The sequence below is a fragment of the Somniosus microcephalus genome, unplaced genomic scaffold, assembly GCF_052327205.1.
Source record: "Somniosus microcephalus isolate GS21.2 unplaced genomic scaffold, FLI_Smic_1.0 unresolved_chr4, whole genome shotgun sequence".
Lineage (NCBI taxonomy): Eukaryota > Metazoa > Chordata > Chondrichthyes > Squaliformes > Somniosidae > Somniosus > Somniosus microcephalus.
Window position 1 is genome coordinate 40,954,317 of NW_028225182.1, and position 18,718 is coordinate 40,973,034.

Consider the following 18,718-nt stretch of genomic DNA (forward strand, 5'->3'; position numbering starts at 1 on the left):
ATTTCCGGCATCTGCAGTATTTTGCTCTCGTAATGACTCCGTTGTTTGCAAGAGTTTGTTGTCTTTGAATTTACCTTTTTAGCTGAGACGCTTTAATTAGTATCCGTCTGCTCTCAAGAATGGTTGTCTTGTGTAAAACTAAAGGCTGTGCTTTCCTCAGGCTCCTGATGAAGCTCTTTCACAATGGGAGCGGGCTGTACCACTGTAAAGGTTTTGTAGCCCCCCACTGATGGCCGCTCTGACCCACCGCCCCCTCCCCCCACCCGCCACCCTACATACACCCTCAACCCTAGCGTTGCCTTTGTTTGTCTCGCCTCTGGGTCAGAAGGTTGTGGGTTCGAGTCCCACTCCAGAGACTTGAGCACAATAATCTAGGCCGACACCCCCCAGTGCCAGTACTGAGGGAGTGCTGCACTGTCAGAGGTGCCGTCTTTCGGATGAGACGTTAAACCCAGGCCCCGTCTGCGCTCTCAGGTGGACGTAAAAGATCTCACTGGCACTATTTTCGAACAAGAGCGGCGGGGGGGGGGGGGGGGGGGGAGTCCTCCCCAGTGTCCTGGGGCCAATATTTGTCCCTCAATCAACATCACAAAAACAGAGCTGTGCGCAAATTGGCTGCCGCGTTTCTTACATTACAACAGCGACTCACTTCAAAAAGTACTTCATTGCCTGTGAAGCGCTCTGGGACGTCCTGAGGCCGTGACAGGCGCTATATAAATGCAATTCTTTTCTTTTTTTAAAAAAATTTTTATTTTCCGAATTCCTATTCTGCAGGAACACTGTCCATTGGCATGGGGGAACATTAACTTATTCGATTACATGGACAATCTGGTGTCGGGGAAGATGGCCCTGAATCTCTGGCCTGTGCCTCATGGACTGGAGGACCTGCTGAATCCCATTGGAGTGACAGGGTCCAACCCCAACAAGGTGAGGCCGCTGCCTGGTTCGATTGTTCCTCACCAGACCCATTCATGGTAATATCGCCCGTCTCCGCCCCTTGCCTCCGCCACCTCCTGTTTCTCACCCACATGCTGCCCCTCGGCGACATCATCTGGAAACACAGCGTCCGTTTCCACACGTACGCTGACGACACCCAGCTCTACCTCACCCCCACTTCTCTCGACACCCCCCCTCCACTGCCTCTGTGTTGTCAGATTGTTTGTCCAACATCCGGTCCTGGATGAGCTGCACTTTCCTCCAATTAAAGATCGGGAAGACTGAAGCCGTTGTCACAAACTCCTCACCACCGATTCCACCCGCCTCCCCCTCCCTGGCCATCATCTGAGGCGGAACCAGACTCTTCGCAACCCCGCCTTCCTATTTGACCTTCCAACCCCACATCCTCTCCATTACAAAGACCGCTTACTCCCACCTCTCTAACACCGCCCGTCTCTGCACCTGCCTCAGCTCATCTGCTGCTGCAACCTTCATCCATGCTTTTGTTACAGAAATCACAGAAACCCCACAGTGCAGATAGAGGCTATTTTGGCCCATCGAGCCTGCACCGACACATATTCCACCCGATCCCCGTAACCCCTACATCAACACATATCCCACTCTATCCCCGTAACCCCACGTATTTAATCCCCCTAACACTAAGGGTCAATTTATCATAGCCAATCATCCTAACCCGCACATCTTTGGACTGTGGGAGGAAACCGGAGCACCCGGAGGAAACCCACGCAAACACGGGGAGAATGTGCAAACTCCACACAGACAGTCACCCGAGGCCAGATTCGAACCCGGGTCCCTGGCGCTGTGAGGCAACAGTGCTAACCACTATGCCACCGTTACCTCCAGACTCAACTATTCCAATGCTCTTCCATCTTCCACTCTCCATAAACTTCAGCTCCTCCAAAACTCTTGTTGCCACATGAATACTGTGGCAACAAGAGCAGGTCAGAGGCTGGGTATTCTGCAGCGAGTGTCTCACCTCCTGACTCCACAAAGCCTTTCCACCATCTACAAGGCACAAGTCAGGAGTGTGATGGAATACTCTCCACTTGCCTGGATGAGTGCAGCTCCAACAACACTCAAGAAGCTCGACACCATCCAGGACAAAGCAGCCCGCTTGATTGGCACCCCATCCACCACCTTAAACATTCACTCCCTCCACCACTGGCGCACCGTGGCTGCAGTGTGTACCATCTACAAGATACTGTAGAAGATAGGAGCAGGAGTAGGCCATTCGGCCCCTCGAGCCTACTCCGGCATTTAATGAGATCATGGCTGATCATCCAAATTCAGTACCCTGTCCCTGCCTTCTCCCCATACCCCTTGATCCCTTTAGCCTTAAGAAATATATCTAACTCCTTCTTGAATATATTTAATGAATTGGCCTCAACTGCCTTCTGTGGTAGAGAATTCCACAGGTTCACCACTCTCTGGGTGAAGAAATTCCTCCTCCTCTCTGTCCTAAATGGCTTACCCCTTATCCTTAGACTGTGACCCCTGGTTCTGGACTCCCCCGCCATCGGGAACATCCTTCCTGCATCTAGTCTGTCCAGTCCTGTTAGAATTTTATAAGTTTCAATGAGATCCCCTCTCATTCTTCTAAACTCCACCGAGTATAAGCCCAATCGACCTAATTTCTCCTCATATGTCATTCCTGCCATCCCAGGTATCAGTCTGGTGAATCTTCGCTGCACTCCCTCCATGGCAAGAACATCCTTCCAAAGGCGACCAAAACTGCACACAATACTCAAGGTGTGGTCTCACCAAGGCCCTGTACAACTGCAGCAAGACATCCTTGCTCCTGTACTCAAACCCTCTCGCTACGAAGGCCAACATACCATTTGCCTTCTTAACCGCCTGCTGCACCTGCACTGCAGCATCTTGCCAAGGCTTCTTCGGCAGCACCTCCCAAACCCGCGACCTCTTCCACCTAGAAGGACAAGGGCAGCAGGTGCATGGGAACACCACCACCTCCAAGTTCCCCTCCAAGTCACACACCATCCTGACTTAGAAATATATCGGCCGTTCCTTCATCGTCGCTGGGTCAAAAATCCTGGAACTCCCTCCCTAACAGCACTGTGGGAGTACCTTCACCACATGGACTGCAGCGGTTCAAGAAGGTGGCTCACCACCACCGTCTCAAGGGCAACTAGGGATGGGCAATAAATGCTGGCCTTGCCAGCGACGCCCAGATCCTTTAAGTGAATTTAAAAAAAAAACTCTGCTGCCCCGTGTCCTAACAGGATAGTTGGCTCCTAATCTGGTCACCCTGGCAACATGCTTGACTATAAATCCAATTTAGCGGCGTAGGAAAGGGTTACTGAAGTTACTTCGCCGGCACCTCCCTCCCCTGCGATCTCTACCACAAGAGATGTCACGGGAACACCAAACAAGTCGCACACCATCCTGACTTGAACGTAGGTCGCCCTTCCTTCTTCATCGGAGGAATATCTTTCTGATTCCCAACTCCATGCCATTGTGGGAGAGCCATCACCACAAAGACTGCAGCGGTTCGAAGTCGAAGGCCCAGCACCAGCGACTTGGGACCATTGGGGATGGGCGATTAAATGCCGGCCGTGCCAGCAACTCCCACATCCCGAAAATGAAGAGTGCAGCGTCCAAATTTAATGGCCATCACACGATGGCTTGGGTGGTACGGGGTTAGATATCAGCCTTTTCCACTTGAGTTGAAATACAGCCCCGATAGATGGGGTGAAAGCCTGCTCTCTCTGCTGGCTTCAATTGGCCAGTCTTGCTCAGAACATAAGAATTAGGAGCAGGAGTCCGCCATTCGGCCCCTCGAGCCTGCTCCGCCATTCAATAAGATCATGGCTGATCTGATCTTGGCCTCAACTCCACTTTCCCGCTCTCCCCGTACCCCTTGACTCCCCTGTAGTTCAAATGTCTGTCAATCTCCGCCTTGAATATATTCACTGACTCCGCCTCCACAGCTCTCTGGGGTAGAGAATTCCAAAGATTCACGACCCTCTGAGAGAAGAAATTCCTCCTCATCTCCGTCTTAAATGGGCGACCCCTTATCCTGAAACTATGCCCCCTAGTTCTAGATTCCCCCACTAGGGGAAACATCCTCCCTGCATCCACCCTGTCGAGCCCCCTCAGAATTTTAATATGTTTCAATAAGATCCCCTCTCATTCTTCTAAACTCCTATGAGTATAGGCCCAACCTGCTCAACCCTTCATCATACTGCTGCAGGGGAGGTCTGGCATTTTACCACACGGGTACACAAGGAGGCGCTTTTCTGTGGTTGGGACTGAGGCATGGTGTCGTAGAACCTGACAGCGCTGAAGGAGGCCGTTCAGCCCATCGCGCCCGTGCTGGCTGGCTGAACCTGCTATATCCACTTGACTCGGTCCCATTCAATGCTCCCTTTAAGCTGCGTGGCGGTCTGGAGCTCCCGCGCAGGCCGCTCAGCGGCTTTTAAACGGAAAAACCGCGCATGCACGGAAATTTGAACGGGCCACGCAGCCCATTAAAGGGCTCGCGCACCCAAAAAAAAACTAGCGGGAACGCTGGTCCCATTCCCCCGTCCTCTCCCCATTCATGCCTGTTCTCTCTCTCTCTCTCTGGAAGATCTCTCCACTTAGTCCCATTCCCCTGCCTTCTCCTTATTCGCCCCATCTCCCCTGTTCCCTATCCCTGAAAGATCTCTTCACTTAGTCCCATTTGGTCTCCTTACCTAAGGAAGGATATACTTGCCTTAGAGGGAGTGCAACGAAGGCTCACCAGATTGGTTCCTGGGATGGGGGGATTGTCCTATGAGGAGAGATTGAGTTTAGAAGAATGAGAGGTAATCTCGTTGAAATATATAAAATTCTTACAGGGCTTGACAGGGTAGATGCTGAGAGGATGTTTCCCCTGGCTGGGGAGTCTAGAACCAGGGGTCCCACTCTCAGGATAAGGGGTCGGCCATTTAGGACTGAGATGAGGAGAAATTTCTTCACTCAGAGGGTGGTGAATCTTTGGAATTCTCTACCCCAGAGGGCTGTGGAGGCTCAGTCGTTGAGTATATTCAAGACAGAGATCAATAGATTTTGGGATATTAAGGGAATCAAGGGATATGGGGATAGTGCAGGAAGGTGGAGTTGAGGTAGAAGATCAGCCATGATCTCATTGAATGGCAGAGCAGGCTCGAGGGGCCGAATGGCCGACTCCTCTTATTTCTTATGTTCATTCCCTTGCCCTTTCCTTGGGGCCAAAGCAATTTTGCCGTGTTCTAGTTTTGTTGGGTGGAAAAATCACAGGCTGGGGTTGCGGTTTCCTGATGTGCGCTTTGGGGAAGAGCTGAAGTGAATAATTCCCCCCCCCACTATAGTCGGAGTAAAGTCGAGGGACTTGAACCTGCAACCTTCTGCCAAGTCCTAGAGCAGGGCTTGCACCCTCGACCGTCTGTCTGAGGTGAGAGGGCAACCAACTGAGCAAGGGCTAGCAACAGCAACAGGAGCGCAACCTGTGACCTTCCAGTCTGCATGGGTCAGCGCCACCCAAGTGGGGTGGTATTAAACCCAGCGTGTATTCAATTTTTGTAAATGCAGAGAGTTCTAAAGCTAATGTTTTATGAATGTAATGTTGTTGTGCTTTCCTCACCTGTGCACGCCCAGGAAACCCCATGCCTGGAGTTGGAGTTTAATTGGTTCAGCAACTCCGTGAAGTTCCCAGCTGCTGCGGAGATTGAGGAGCACGCGAACTGGAGCATGTCCAGGGAGCTGGGCTTCAACTACTGCCTGGTGGGCCTGGTAAGCGAGCGTCAGTCATGGAATGATGCGGCACAGAAAGAGGCCTTTCGGCCCATCCTGAGGTCCAAACCAGGCGGTTTTATTTTTCTTCAACGCCTGGGCCCGAGAGAGGGAATAGCGCGAGTCTGAGTCGAGCTGAGGTTCTCCTGGGGAGGTGGTGGGGCGGTGGGTTGAGACAATGCAAGTGCCTAGTCTCGCCTCTGAGGTGCCACCATCTCAGCTACTTTGATCAACTTCTCAACCTGCCTTCCCCCCTGGTTGGTGTCTGGCGCACACGGAGAGAGAAAGGGGTCGATTTTCCTGGAGCCGTCGGGTGGGGTTTCAGGCGTGTGGTGGGGGGGGGGAAATCCAAATTTGGGGGTCCCGACACCATCCCGCCCAAAACCCCGCCCCACGCAAGTTTCAGGGGCGGCGGGTACCCGCCCCGCACTGGGACCCCCCGAAACCAGGCGGGAAGGGATTAGTGCCAATTATCTGCCTGTTAACAGGCAGTTTTTAGCCTAATCCCTATTTTGAGGGGTGTCGTGTGGGATTCCCGATGGCTCTAAACCACGCCAGGTTAGAGCAGGCGGGCCGTCGGGTTGAAGGAGTTGGAGGGGTCGCGATGTCGGTGCTCAGGTGAGTGATGGGTGCATGAGTGCAAAGGTAAGTGTGTTTGGTGTGTCTAAAGAACTTTTACTTACCTGTACTTACCTTAACAGCCTTTCTTCCTGTAGCCGTCGGGAGCCCATCACTCAGCCAGCACTTAAAGCTGAACGGCTGCGATCTGTGAAAAGTCACAGCCTTCAGCTTTGAGTGCTGCTGAGAGTTCTAACTGAGTCTGTGCAGAAGGACTCAGGTTAGAACTCAGACTGTCAGTGTTTGGCAGCTTCAAACAGCTGTGAAACAGATATTTCATCGGTCAAAAGCTCTTGACAGATGAAATTGCAGTCTGTGATGTCACCTGTTGCCGGGTGGCCCTTAATTGGCCTGCTGAGCCCACTGGGCGGGCGCAACAAGGTCAATCAGGGGAAAATCGCACGGATTGGCCGGACGTCAAAGTAGGCGGGTCTAAAACCCGAAAGTTGTAGTCCCGCCTTCTTCCCGACCGCTTCAGGAAAATCGACCCCAAAATGTGAGACAATCGAAAAGGCAGAAAAATCCCACAGAATCACAAAAGAAAGGACTCTCATTCCTCCAGCGCCTATCATGACCTGCGGACGTCCCAAAGCGCCTTGCAGCCAATGAAGTACAGAAAACTTTGTGATATCCGCACCGACGGGACCGAGCTGTTGCTGTCCCATCAAAACTGCCGGACAAACCAGCGCTAATGTTAAAACATACGGAGCTCTTGAGCTCCGTATCTGGCAACAAACCCTGTTGCTTAGCAACAGCTTCTAAACAGTCGGCCGTAGCTTGCAAGCATCTCTGTAGCTAAGCAACAGCTTTAGCGAGACCTTGCAGAGCCTGACTGGTGGAAAAAAAAAAGCAACGAAAAGAAAAAAAACTTACTGAACCGACTCCTGAATTTTGCCGGTGGATCGAGCATTCCGGACAGTTAACCAAAGTTTCCTGTACTTTTTTTTTCCTGAAGTGGAGCCGCTGTTGTAATGTAGGAAAGGTGGCTGCCAATGTGTGCACAGCAAGCTCCCACAAACAGCAATGTGAAAGGACAGAAACAAAGAGGGACTATTTCCTCTTGTGGGGGAATCAAGAATAAGGGGACGTAATATTAAAATTAACCAGGGCCCTTGGCAGAGAAAGCAGGAAGCACTTCGTCACACAAAGGGCAGTGAAAATCTGGAAAACTCTCTCCCAAAAGGCTGTGGATGCTGGGGGTCAGTTGGAGTTTTTACGACTGAGATCGCTAGATGTTTGTTTGGGTGAGGGTATCGAGTGACTGTGGAGCAAAGGCGGGTAGATGGAGTCATGATACAGGTCAGCCCCGATCTTGATTGAATGGCAGAACAGGCTCGAGGGGCTGAATGGCCTCCTCCTGTTCCCTGTGCTAAACATAATCTCCCGACGTTCATTTCCACTCGCTTCAATTGCAACGTAAACCGGGAGCGGGGTTTAACGGGAGGGCTGATGTGATTATCGCACGAAGTTGGAATGATTCCCGTTGAATTTCGGGACGGTGGGGTGGGGGGGTGATTTTAACCAAACTCTCCGGGCGAGAAGCCCATGGGGTCGGGTGGCGGTGGATGGGGAACGGCGGTTTCACACCCCGCCCGATTGAAACGATCGTTTAAGCAAATAGAGAGCAATATTGGGCGCGTGGTGTGAAACCAGCGTTGCCCCAGTCCCGTGGGTCAGTTTAGAATTGCTCCCCCCCGCTCCCCCTTAAAGTCGGCAGCTGGGACCCCGCCTGAGTAATTTCCTGTGTCCTGCAGAGTAACCGCTTGGCTCGAGACAGCAACCTGACTGACAGTGACATCGAGCAGCTACGGAACATCTACAACCGTGACCCGCTGTCTGAGATCACAGAGCAGGAGAAGGACTTCCTTTGGAGACACAGGTAAAAGGAGGGCTGGGGCGGCATTCCCGGTGGATGAGGTTATTCCTACTCTGTCCACTGATCAGTGCAGCTGCAGCAACACTCAAGAAGCTCGACACCATCCAGGACAAAGCAGCTCGCTTGATCGGCACCCCATCCACCACCTTAAACATTCACTCCCTCCACCACCGGCGTACCGTGGCTGCAGTGTGTACCATCTACAAGATGCACTGCAGCAACTCGCCAAGGCTTCTTCGGCAGCACCTCCCAAACCCGCGACCTCCACCACCTAGAAGGACAAGGGCAGCAGGCGCATGGGAACACCACCACCTCCAAGTTCCCCTCCAAGTCACACACCATCCTGACTTAGAAATATATCGGCCGTTCCTTCATCGTCGCTGGGCCAAAATCCTGGAACTCCCTCCCTAACAGTACTGTGGGAGCACCTTCACCACACGGGACTGCAGCGGTTCAAGATGGCGGCTCACCACCACCTTCTCAAGGGCAACTAGGGATCGGCAATAAATGCTGGCCTTGCCAGCGATGCCCACATCCCACGAATGGGGAAAAAAAATGTTTGTAAATCACTGGTGGTGGAGTCCAGGGCGGGGCGGAGGGGCAGAAAAGCAGCACCACTATGTCCTTCCAAATTTGGGCTGTGTTTTGTAGAGCGCATTTTGTCACTGTATAATGGTGGGGTACAGTCCTTTGGGTACAGGTCTGTCACTGTATATTACTGGGGTACAGTACTGGTGGGTACAGGTCTGTCACCTGTATAACATTGGTGTACAGTACTGGTGGGTGCAGGTCTGTCCCTGTATAACACTGGGGTACAGTACTGGTGGGTACAGGTCTGTCCCTGTATAACACTGGGGTACAGTACTGGTGGGTACAGGTCTGTCACCTGTATAACACTGGTGTACAGTACTGGTGGGTGCAGGTCTGTCCCTGTATAACACTGGGGTACAGTACTGGTGGGTACAGGTCTGTCCCTGTATAACACTGGGGTACAGTACTGGTGGGTACAGGTTTGTCACTGTATAACACTGGGGTACAGTACTGGTGGGTACAGGTCTGTCACTGTATAACACTGGGGTACAGTACTGGTGGGTACAGGCCTGTCACTATAACACTGGGGTACAGTACTGGTGGGTACAGGCCTGTCACTATATAACACTGGGGTACAGTACTGGTGGGTACAGGTCTGTCACTATAACACTGGGGTACAGTACTGGTGGGTACAGGTCTGTCACTGTATAACACTGGGGTACAGTACTGGTGGGTGCAGGTCTGTCACTGTATAACACTGGGGTACAGTACTGGTGGGTACAGGCCTGTCACTATAACACTGGGGTACAGTACTGGTGGGTGCAGGTCTGTCACTGTATAACACTGGGGTACAGTACTGGTGGGTACAGGTCTGTCACTGTATAACACGGGTACAGTACTGGTGGGTACAGGTCTGTCACTATAACACTGGGGTACAGTACTGGTGGGTACAGGTCTGTCACTGTGTAACACTGGGGTACAGTACTGGTGGGTACAGGTCTGTCACTGTGTAACACTGGGGTACAGTACTGGTGGGTACAGGTCTGTCACTGTATAACACTGGGGTACAGTACTGGTGATTACAGGTCTGTCACTATATAACACTGGGATACAGTACTGGTGGGTACAGGTCTGTCACTGTATAACACTGGGGTACAGTACTGGTGGGTACAGGCCTGTCACTGTATAACACTGGGGTACAGTACTGGTGGGTACAGGTCTGTCACTGTATAACACTGGGGTACTGTACTGGTGGGTACAGGTCTGTCACTGTATAACACTGGGGTACAGTACTGGTGGGTACAGGTCTGTCACTGTATAACACTGGGGTACCGTACTGGTGGGTACAGGTCTATCACTGTATAACACTGGGGTACAGTACTGGTGATTACAGGTCTGTCACTGTATAACGGGTACAGTACTGGTGGGTACAGGTCTGTCACTAACACTGGGGTACAGTACTGGTGGGTACAGGTCTGTCACTGTAAAACACTGGGGTACAGTACTGGTGGGTACAGGTCTGTCCCAGTATAACACTGGGGTACAGTACTGGTGGGTACAGGTCTGTCACTAACTCTGGGGTACAGTACTGGTGGGTACAGGTCTGTCACTGTATAATGCTGGGGTACAGTACTGGTGGGTACAGGTCTGCCACTAACACTGGGGTACAGTACTGGTGGCTACAGGTCTGTCACTGTATAACACGGGTACAGTACTGGTGGTTACAGGTCTGTAACACTGGGGTACAGTACTGGTGGCTACAGGTCTGTCACTGTATAACACTGGGGTACAATACTGGTGGGTACAGGTCTGTCACTATAACACTGGGGTACAGTACTGGTGGGTACAGGTCTGTCACTGTGTAACACTGGGGTACAGTACTGGAGGGTACAGGTCTATCACTGTATAACACTGGGGTACAGTACTGGTGGGTACAGGTCTGTCACTGTGTAACACTGGGGTACAGTACTGGTGGGTACAGGTCTGTCACTGTGTAACACTGGGGTACAGTACTGGAGGGTACAGGTCTATCACTGTATAACACTGGGGTACAGTACTGGTGGGTACAGGTCTGTCACTGTGTAACACTGGGGTACAGTACTGGTGGGTACAGGTCTGTCACTGTGTAACACTGGGGTACAGTACTGGTGGGTACAGGTCTGTCACTGTATAACACTGGGGTACTGTACTGGTGGGTACAGGTCTATCACTGTATAACACTGGGGTACAGTACTGGTGGGTACAGGTCTGTCACTGTATAACACTGGGGTACAGTACTGGTGATTACAGGTCTGTCACTGTATAACACTGGGATACAGTACTGGTGGGTACAGGTCTGTCACTGTATAACACTTGGGTACAGTACTGGTGGGTACAGGCCTGTCACTGTATAACACTGGGGTACAGTACTGGTGGGTACAGGTCTGTCACTGTATAACTCTGGGGTACAGTACTGGTGGGTACAGGTCTGTCACTGTATAACACTGGGGTACAGTACTGGTGGGTACAGGTCTGTCACTGTATAACACTGGGGTACTGTACTGGTGGGTACAGGTCTGTCACTGTATAACACTGGGGTACAGTACTGGTGGGTACAGGTCTGTCACTGTATAACACTGGGGTACCGTACTGGTGGGTACAGGTCTGTCACTGTATAACACTGGGGTACAGTACTGGTGGGTACAGGTCTGTCACTGTATAACACGGGTACAGTACTGGTGGGTACAGGTCTGTCACTGTATAACACTGGGGTACAGTACTGGTGGGTACAGGACTGTCACTGTATAACACTGGGGTACAGTACTGGGGGGTACAGGTCTGTCAGTGTATAACACTGGGGTACAGTGCCGGTGGGTACAGGTCTGTCACTGTATAACAATGGGGTACAGTGCCGGTGGGTACAGGTCTGTCACTGTATAACACTGGGGTACAGTACTAGTGGGTACAGGTCTGTCACTGTATAATACTGGGGTACCGTGCCGGTGGGTACAGGTCTGTCACTGTATAACACTGGGGTACAGTACTGGTGGGTTCAGGTCTGTCACTGTATAACACTGGGGTACAGTACTGGTGGGTACAGGTCTGTCACTGTATAACACTGGGGTACAGTGCCGGTGGGTACAGGTCTGTCACTGTATAACACTGGGGTACAGTACTGGTGGGTTCAGGTCTGTCACTGTATAACACGGGTACAGTACTGGTTGGTACAGGTCTGTCACTGTATAACACTGGGGTACAGTACTGGTGATTACAGGTCTGTCACTATATAACACTGGGATACAGTACTGGTGGGTACAGGTCTGTCACTGTATAACACTGGGGTACAGTACTGGTGGGTGCAGGTCTGTCCCTGTATAACACTGGGGTACAGTACTGGTGGGTACAGGACTGTCACTGTATAACACTGGGGTACAGTACTGGTGGGTACAGGTCTGTCCCTGTATAACACTGGGGTACAGTACTGGTGGGTGCAGGTCTGTCCCTGTATAACACTGGGGTACAGTACTGGTGGGTACAGGACTGTCACTGTATAACACTGGGGTACAGTACTGGTGGGTACAGGACTGTCACTGTAACACTGGGGTACAGTACTGGTGGGTACAGGTCTGTCACTGTATAACACTGGGGTACAGTACTGGAGGGTACAGGTCAGGGATGCACGCCCTGCTTTTCTTCAAGTAGTGCCATGGGATCTTTTACATCCCCCTGAATAGGCAGACTCCGTTTGAATGTCTTATCCAAAAGTTGGCACCTCAGACAGTGCAACCCTCCCTCAACGGGATTCTGTGCTCAAGTCTCTGGAGTGGGATTTGAACCCACGACCTTCTGAATCAGAGGCGAGGGCTCCAGAAATCTGCCGGGGCTTCCCGCTCCTCTCAAATGCGTGTTTGGCTCCGCTGTGATGCCTTCCATGGTTGAAGAGCCTTCTGACGCTGAATGTCACAGTTGGGGACAGGGCTTCCCAGTAGAGTTTCAGGAAAGGAGAGAAAATGAGGGAATGCGGAGGAATGGTCTGGGCTGAACAGGAGGAGAGATCCCATGATGCCGAACTCATTGCCTTGAATTGCCTTTTTTTTTAGACATTACTGTGTGAACATACCGGAGACTCTCCCCAAGTTGCTGCTGTCTGTGAAGTGGAACTCGCGGGACGAGGTGGCTCAGGTAATGAAAGCTGGGGGTCCCCCGATATCTGCGCCCGCGGGATGTCGGGGTGGGGGGCGGGGAGGCTTGCTGTTGACGAGCGCGCGTCTCGAGACAGAGTGAAAGCACCAGACCAATCGTAAACTCTCGCTGGTGCACGCCCTTGTGCTCGCGTGTCCTGCGCGGCGTTCCCGTTAAGCCGCGCAGTGGTCTGGAGGCCCCGCGCAGGCCGGTCACCAGCTTTCACATGGGAGAAACCGTGCACGCGCAAATATTGCAATGGAAATGGGCCGCACAGCCAGTTAAAGAGGCCGGGCAGCAAAAAAAAACAAAATAATTACAGGGAACATTGGTCCTGCTCACGCTTTGCCATCGTGTGTTCAGCCTCTGACTTGTGTTACGCACATCTCCTGATAAAAGAACACTGCAGTTTCAGTATAGTGCGTAGGAGGCCAAAGGGACTTCACAAGGGATTGGTAAAGATATAGGGGGAGATTTAATAGAGGCGTTCAAAATCATGAGGGATTTTGATCGAGTAAATAAGGAGAAACTGTTTCCACTGGCAGGAGGGTCGGTAACCAGAGGACACAGATTTAAGATAATTGTCAAAAGAGCCAGAGGGGAGATGAGGAGAATTTTATTTTACACAACGATCTGGAATGCGCTGCCTGAAAGGGCGGTGGAAGCAGATTCAATAGTAACTTTCAAAAGGTAATTGGATAAATCGTTGAAGAGGAAAAATTTGCAGAGCTATCGGGGAAAGAGCAGGGACGAATTGGAGAGCACTTCCAAAGAGCCGGCACAGGCACGATGGGCCGAATGGCCGCCTCCTGTGATTTCTACAGGACCGTCACGTGTGACACTGGGAATATGGGTGCAGAGTAATACCAGTTCTCCTGCTGTAGTGATGCAACAGGCGGAACAGGCTAGAGGGGCCGAATGTTCATGTTCCCGTGTTCCACTTTCACAGACGCTTTGTTCTGTGCTGTTCTGAAGGTCTCTGCGAGGCTTACAGGCATTGATCCCGGTAGTTTCTGATGATATTCCTTCAGTCTGGGTTTGCACTGAGATGTCCACCGCCCCCCTCCTGCCTTCAGGGTAGCTTTTCTCACCGGTCAACAGGCCTTGGGCTTTGGCGCTTTTCCCCCACAGCGAGAGAGCTGCGTTCATCTGCCGCCTTGTGGCTGCTTAAAGAACTGCACTGGCAAGCGGTCCGGCGACCTCCTACATGGGTCAGCAGTTGACCGTGGCACCTCCAGGGGTGAAGGTGGCCTTGCAAAGGCCAATTAGGCAGGAGTTACCCAGTCACCAATCCCTGGAAGTCCACGTGTGTGGACTTCAAGTGAGAAATAAAAAAACTTGCGTTTATAGAACCGTCGAATGATACAGCGCGGAAGGAGGCCATTCGGCCCATCGTGCCTGTGCCGGCTCTTTGAAAACGCTCTCCAATTAGCCCCTGCTCTCTTTCCCCCACCCCCCCCCCCCCCCCCAGCCCTGCAAATGTTTCCTTTTCAAGAATTTATCCAATTCTCTTTTGAAAGTTACTATTGAATCTGCTTCCACCGCCCTTTCAGGCAGCGCGTTCCAGATCACAATAACTCGCTGCCTAAATAAACCTCATCTCCCCTCTGGTTCTTTTGCCGATTTATCTTAAATCTGTGTCCTCTGGTTACCAACCCTCTTGTCAGTGGAAACAGTTTCTCCTTATTTACTCTCATCAAAATCCCTCATGATTTTGCACGCCTCTATTAAATCTCCCCTTAACCTTCTCTGCTCGAAGGCGAACAATCCCGGCTTCTCCAGTCACTCCTCATGAAGTCCCTCAGCCCCGGTGTCGTTCTGGTAAATCTCCTCTGAACCCTATCTATGGCATGGAATGGTAACAGCACCGAAGGCGGCTATTCGGCCCACCGTGCCTGCTAAATAAATATTGGTAGTTGCCCATGGCGGATTGATAAATATATGGGTTTTCATATACAAGATGGCAACAGAGTTGGGCGAGAGATCTTTAGGAACTTGCAGCACCTACTACAGGAAACTCTTTTTTATCCGGGACCGGCGTGGTGCCGGTTTATCAAAAAGTCCGGATTACAGCGAGGTATAGTAAAAGGTACGAGAGCTCCGTACACAGCAACAGATCCAGGCTTCCCTGTTGCTTAGCAACAGGTGCAGGAACTCCGACCACAAGATCCAAGCGTCCCTGTTGCTTAGCAACAGGTGCAGGAACCCCGGCCACAAGATCCAGGCGTCCCTGTTGCTTAGCAACAGGTGCAGGAACCCGGCCACAAGATCCAGGAACAGGCCACTAATATGAAGTAAAACTTACCTGAACCTACTCCTGAATTTTGCCGGTTAACAGAGAATTCCGGTTATTTAGGTGCCGGTAAATCGAGAGTTTCCTGTAGCTGGAACTGCGCTTAAAGGACCGGAATTTGTGTTTGCCGTCATTTCGCCTTTTGAAGCTGACCGCTGCTTTGGGATTCGGCGTAGGTGGAAATCCTGAAGTTGCGGTCTGTCGTTGACCGCTCCGACGCAGGCTGCGCTGTGCCCCTCCCCCACCGCCCCCTTCCCCACCCTCTCCACCACCCCACAGACCCGGCAATCTGTGTAATCAGGCAAACTGACGAAAACATCGCCTCTTCCGCAGTAAGTGCGCTGTTCAATTCCCCACTAAAAGTTAGGCCGTAAGGGATTAGGTGTAACTGGCATATTGAATGCTAAACAAATGTTAAGGGCCTGGAAAAACTAATTTAAATTTTGTCCAGTGTGAAAGTTGTCCATTTAAATTTTTTTTTAAAAGAACATTTTCAAAAAAAGGGTTTAAACATTTTTTTTAAGTTTGTCCATTTTTATTTCAGGTTTGCCTTTCCCCCCACCCCATGTGAGAGCCCCCCCACCCCCCAATCTTTCTTTTGCTCTCTCAACATTTTTAAAAAGTTAGAATTTTAAGAGCTGACTCACCTCCTGGTTCGCTGTCTTGTGAGAACTCTGCCTTTTGGATTGGCTGCTTAGACAGCCTGTTGACGTCGCAGCAGCTTGGGTTAGGGAATCCCCACTACCTTCCGTTGATTTGAATTGAAGGTCGGAAAACCCTGACGTTCTCGACACGGGGAGCGTACTTTGGAGCCTGCAGCGAAGGCCGTTGCTTCGCCGTTGACCGCAAATTGATAACATAAGAAATAGGAGCAGGAGTGGGCCGTAAGGCCCCTCGAGCCTGCTCCGCCATTCAATAAGATCATGGCTGATCTTCTACCTCAACTCCACTTTCCTGCACTATCCCCATATCCCTTGATTCCCCGAGAGTCCAAAAATCTATCTGTCTCGGCCTTGAATATACTCAATGACTGAGCATCCACAGCCCTGTGGGGCAGAGAATTCAAGATTCACAATCCTCTGAGTTTCTCCTCATCTCAGTCCTAAATGGCCGACGCCTTATCCTGAGACTGTGCCCCCTCGTTCTAGACTCTCCAGCCAGGGGAAACAGCCTCTCAGCATCTACCCTGTCAATCCTGCTCAGAATCTTACTTGCTTCAATGAGATCACCTCTCATTCTACTAAACTCCAGAGAATATAGACCCTGATCGACTCAATCTCGCCTCATTGGACAAATTCCAGGCCCTTATGTTTACATACAGGATTTCCATTGTAAGTGTTTACATCGGCAGTTTCAATGTTAAATGTTGACATGAAAAGTGACGAAAAATCATGACAACAGGAAGTGTGCGCGTACAAAGATTTAAAATAATCTATAAATAAGGTCACAGACTGGCTGCTAACGTACAGATGCAGTGTGACCCCGAGACTGTCCTGTCGGATTTTTATTTTTCCAACAACTTGCATTTATACAGCGCGCTGTAATCTAGTAAAACGTCCCAAGGCGCTTCACAGGAGCGTTATCAAAGGGAATCCCAGAGCTTAGGGCCTCGGCGGCTGAAGGCACGGCCGCCAGTGCTGGAGCGGTGGAAATTGGGGGGGGGGGGGGGGGGGATGATGCGCGAGAGGCCAGAATCGGAGGAGTGCAGAGATCTCTGAGGGTTGTCGACAATGTTCCCGTTTGAGCCGCGCGGCTGTCTGAAGCTCCCGCGCAGACTGCTTGCCGGTTTCTCAATCGGAAAAGCCGCACGCGTGCGCAGAAGTTTGAATGGGCCGCTCGGCCCCTTAAAGGGGCCACGCTCCCAAAAGAAAATTAGCGGGGACATTGGTTGTAGGACTGGAGGAGGTTAGAGGTGGGGGAAGGGGTTGGGGCGAGGCCGTGGAGGATATTTGGGAAAAACAAGGATTTTAAAATTGAAGGCATTGCCGACCTGGAGCCAACAACGTAGGTCAGCGGGCGTGGTGGGCTGGGACGACGCGTGAACGGGACTTGGTGCGAGTTAGGGGACACTGGGGCAGTTACGGAGCATGCAAGGATGGGAGGGCCAGCCAGGCGAGCACTTGTTTGCTTCCCTCCCTCGCTTCTTTCTCACCACGGTTTCTCTCTCACCAGATGTACTGCCTGCTGAAGGACTGGCCTCTCATTAAACCAGAGCAGGCGTTGGAGCTGCTGGACTGCAACTTCCCCGACCCCATGGTGCGCGAGTTTGCGGTGAAGTGTTTGGTTAAAGGGCTGACTGACGACCGCCTGTCTCAGTACCTCATCCAGCTGGTTCAAGTGAGTGGAGGGGGGCGGAGGGGGGAAACCACACCCGTCACATCTGTGGCCTGTTTAAAATGACCCCTAACCACGTGATAGAATCACACAGCACAGAAGGAGGCCATTTGGCCCATCGTGCCTGTGCCGGCTCTTTGAAAGAGCTCTCCAATTAGTCCCACTCCGCCTCTGCTCTTTCCCCACAGCCCTTCAAATTTTTCCTTTTCAAGTGTTTATCCAATTCCCCTTTTGAAAGTGACTATTGAACCTGCTTCCACCGCCCTTTCAGGCAGCGCATTCCAGATCATCATAACTCGCTGTGTAAATCGATTTCTCCTCATCTCCCCCACTTGTTCTTTGACCAATTACCTTAAATCTGTGTCCTCTGGTTACCTCCTGCCAGTGGAAACAGTTTCTCCTTATTTACCTCTAACTTTGAACACCTCTATTAAATCTCCCCTTAACCTTCTTCTCTGCTCTAAGGAGAACAATCCCAGCCTCTCTAGTCTCTCCACGTCCCTGGTACCCATTCTGGTAATTCTCCTGCAGATGACACAAAGCTGGGTGGGCGTGTGTGCTGTGAGGAGGATGCCGAGAATCTCCAGGATGATTTGGACAGGTTGGGTGATTGGGCAGAAGCATGGGCAGATGCAGTATAACGTGGATAAATGTGAGGTTATCCACTTTGGTGGCAAAAACAGGAAGGCAGATTATTATCTGAACGGCAATAGATTGGGAGAAGGGGAAGTGCAACGAGACCTGGGTGTCCTTGTGCACCAGTCGCTGAAGGTAAGCATGCAGGTGCAGCAGGCGGTTAAGAAGGCAAATGGTATGTTGGCCTTCGTAGCGAGAGGGTTCGAGTACAGGAACAAGGATGTCTTGCTGCAGTTGTACAGGGCCTTGGTGAGACCACACCTTGAGTATTGTGTGCAGTTTTGGTCGCCTTATCTGAGGAAGGATGTTCTTGCCATGGAGAGAGTGCAGCGAAGATTCACCAGGCTGATACCTGGGATGGCAGGAATGACGTATGAGGAGAGATTGGGTCGATTGGGCTTATACTCACTGGAGTTTAGAAGAATGAGAGGGGATCTCATTGAAACTTATAAATTTCTAACAGGACTAGACAGACTAGATGCAGGAAGGATATTCCCGATGGTCGGGGAGTCCAGAACCAGGGGTCACAGTCTAAGGATAAGGGGTAAGCCATTTAGGAC

The 18,718-nt window shown here is 51.4% G+C and overlaps 1 protein-coding gene across 1 annotated transcript in view; it reads left to right on the forward strand.

Annotated features, from left to right (window-relative positions):
* Positions 1-18,718, forward strand: part of LOC147090607 (phosphatidylinositol 4,5-bisphosphate 3-kinase catalytic subunit alpha isoform) — a 154,338-nt gene that overhangs the window by 105,742 nt on the left and 29,878 nt on the right. Inside the window, exons 9-13 of the mRNA XM_085977379.1 lie at positions 775-927; positions 5,575-5,709; positions 8,082-8,206; positions 12,814-12,895; positions 17,361-17,525. Coding sequence (XP_085833505.1) covers positions 775-927; positions 5,575-5,709; positions 8,082-8,206; positions 12,814-12,895; positions 17,361-17,525 — 660 coding nt within the window. The remainder of the gene's footprint in view (positions 1-774; positions 928-5,574; positions 5,710-8,081; positions 8,207-12,813; positions 12,896-17,360; positions 17,526-18,718) is intronic.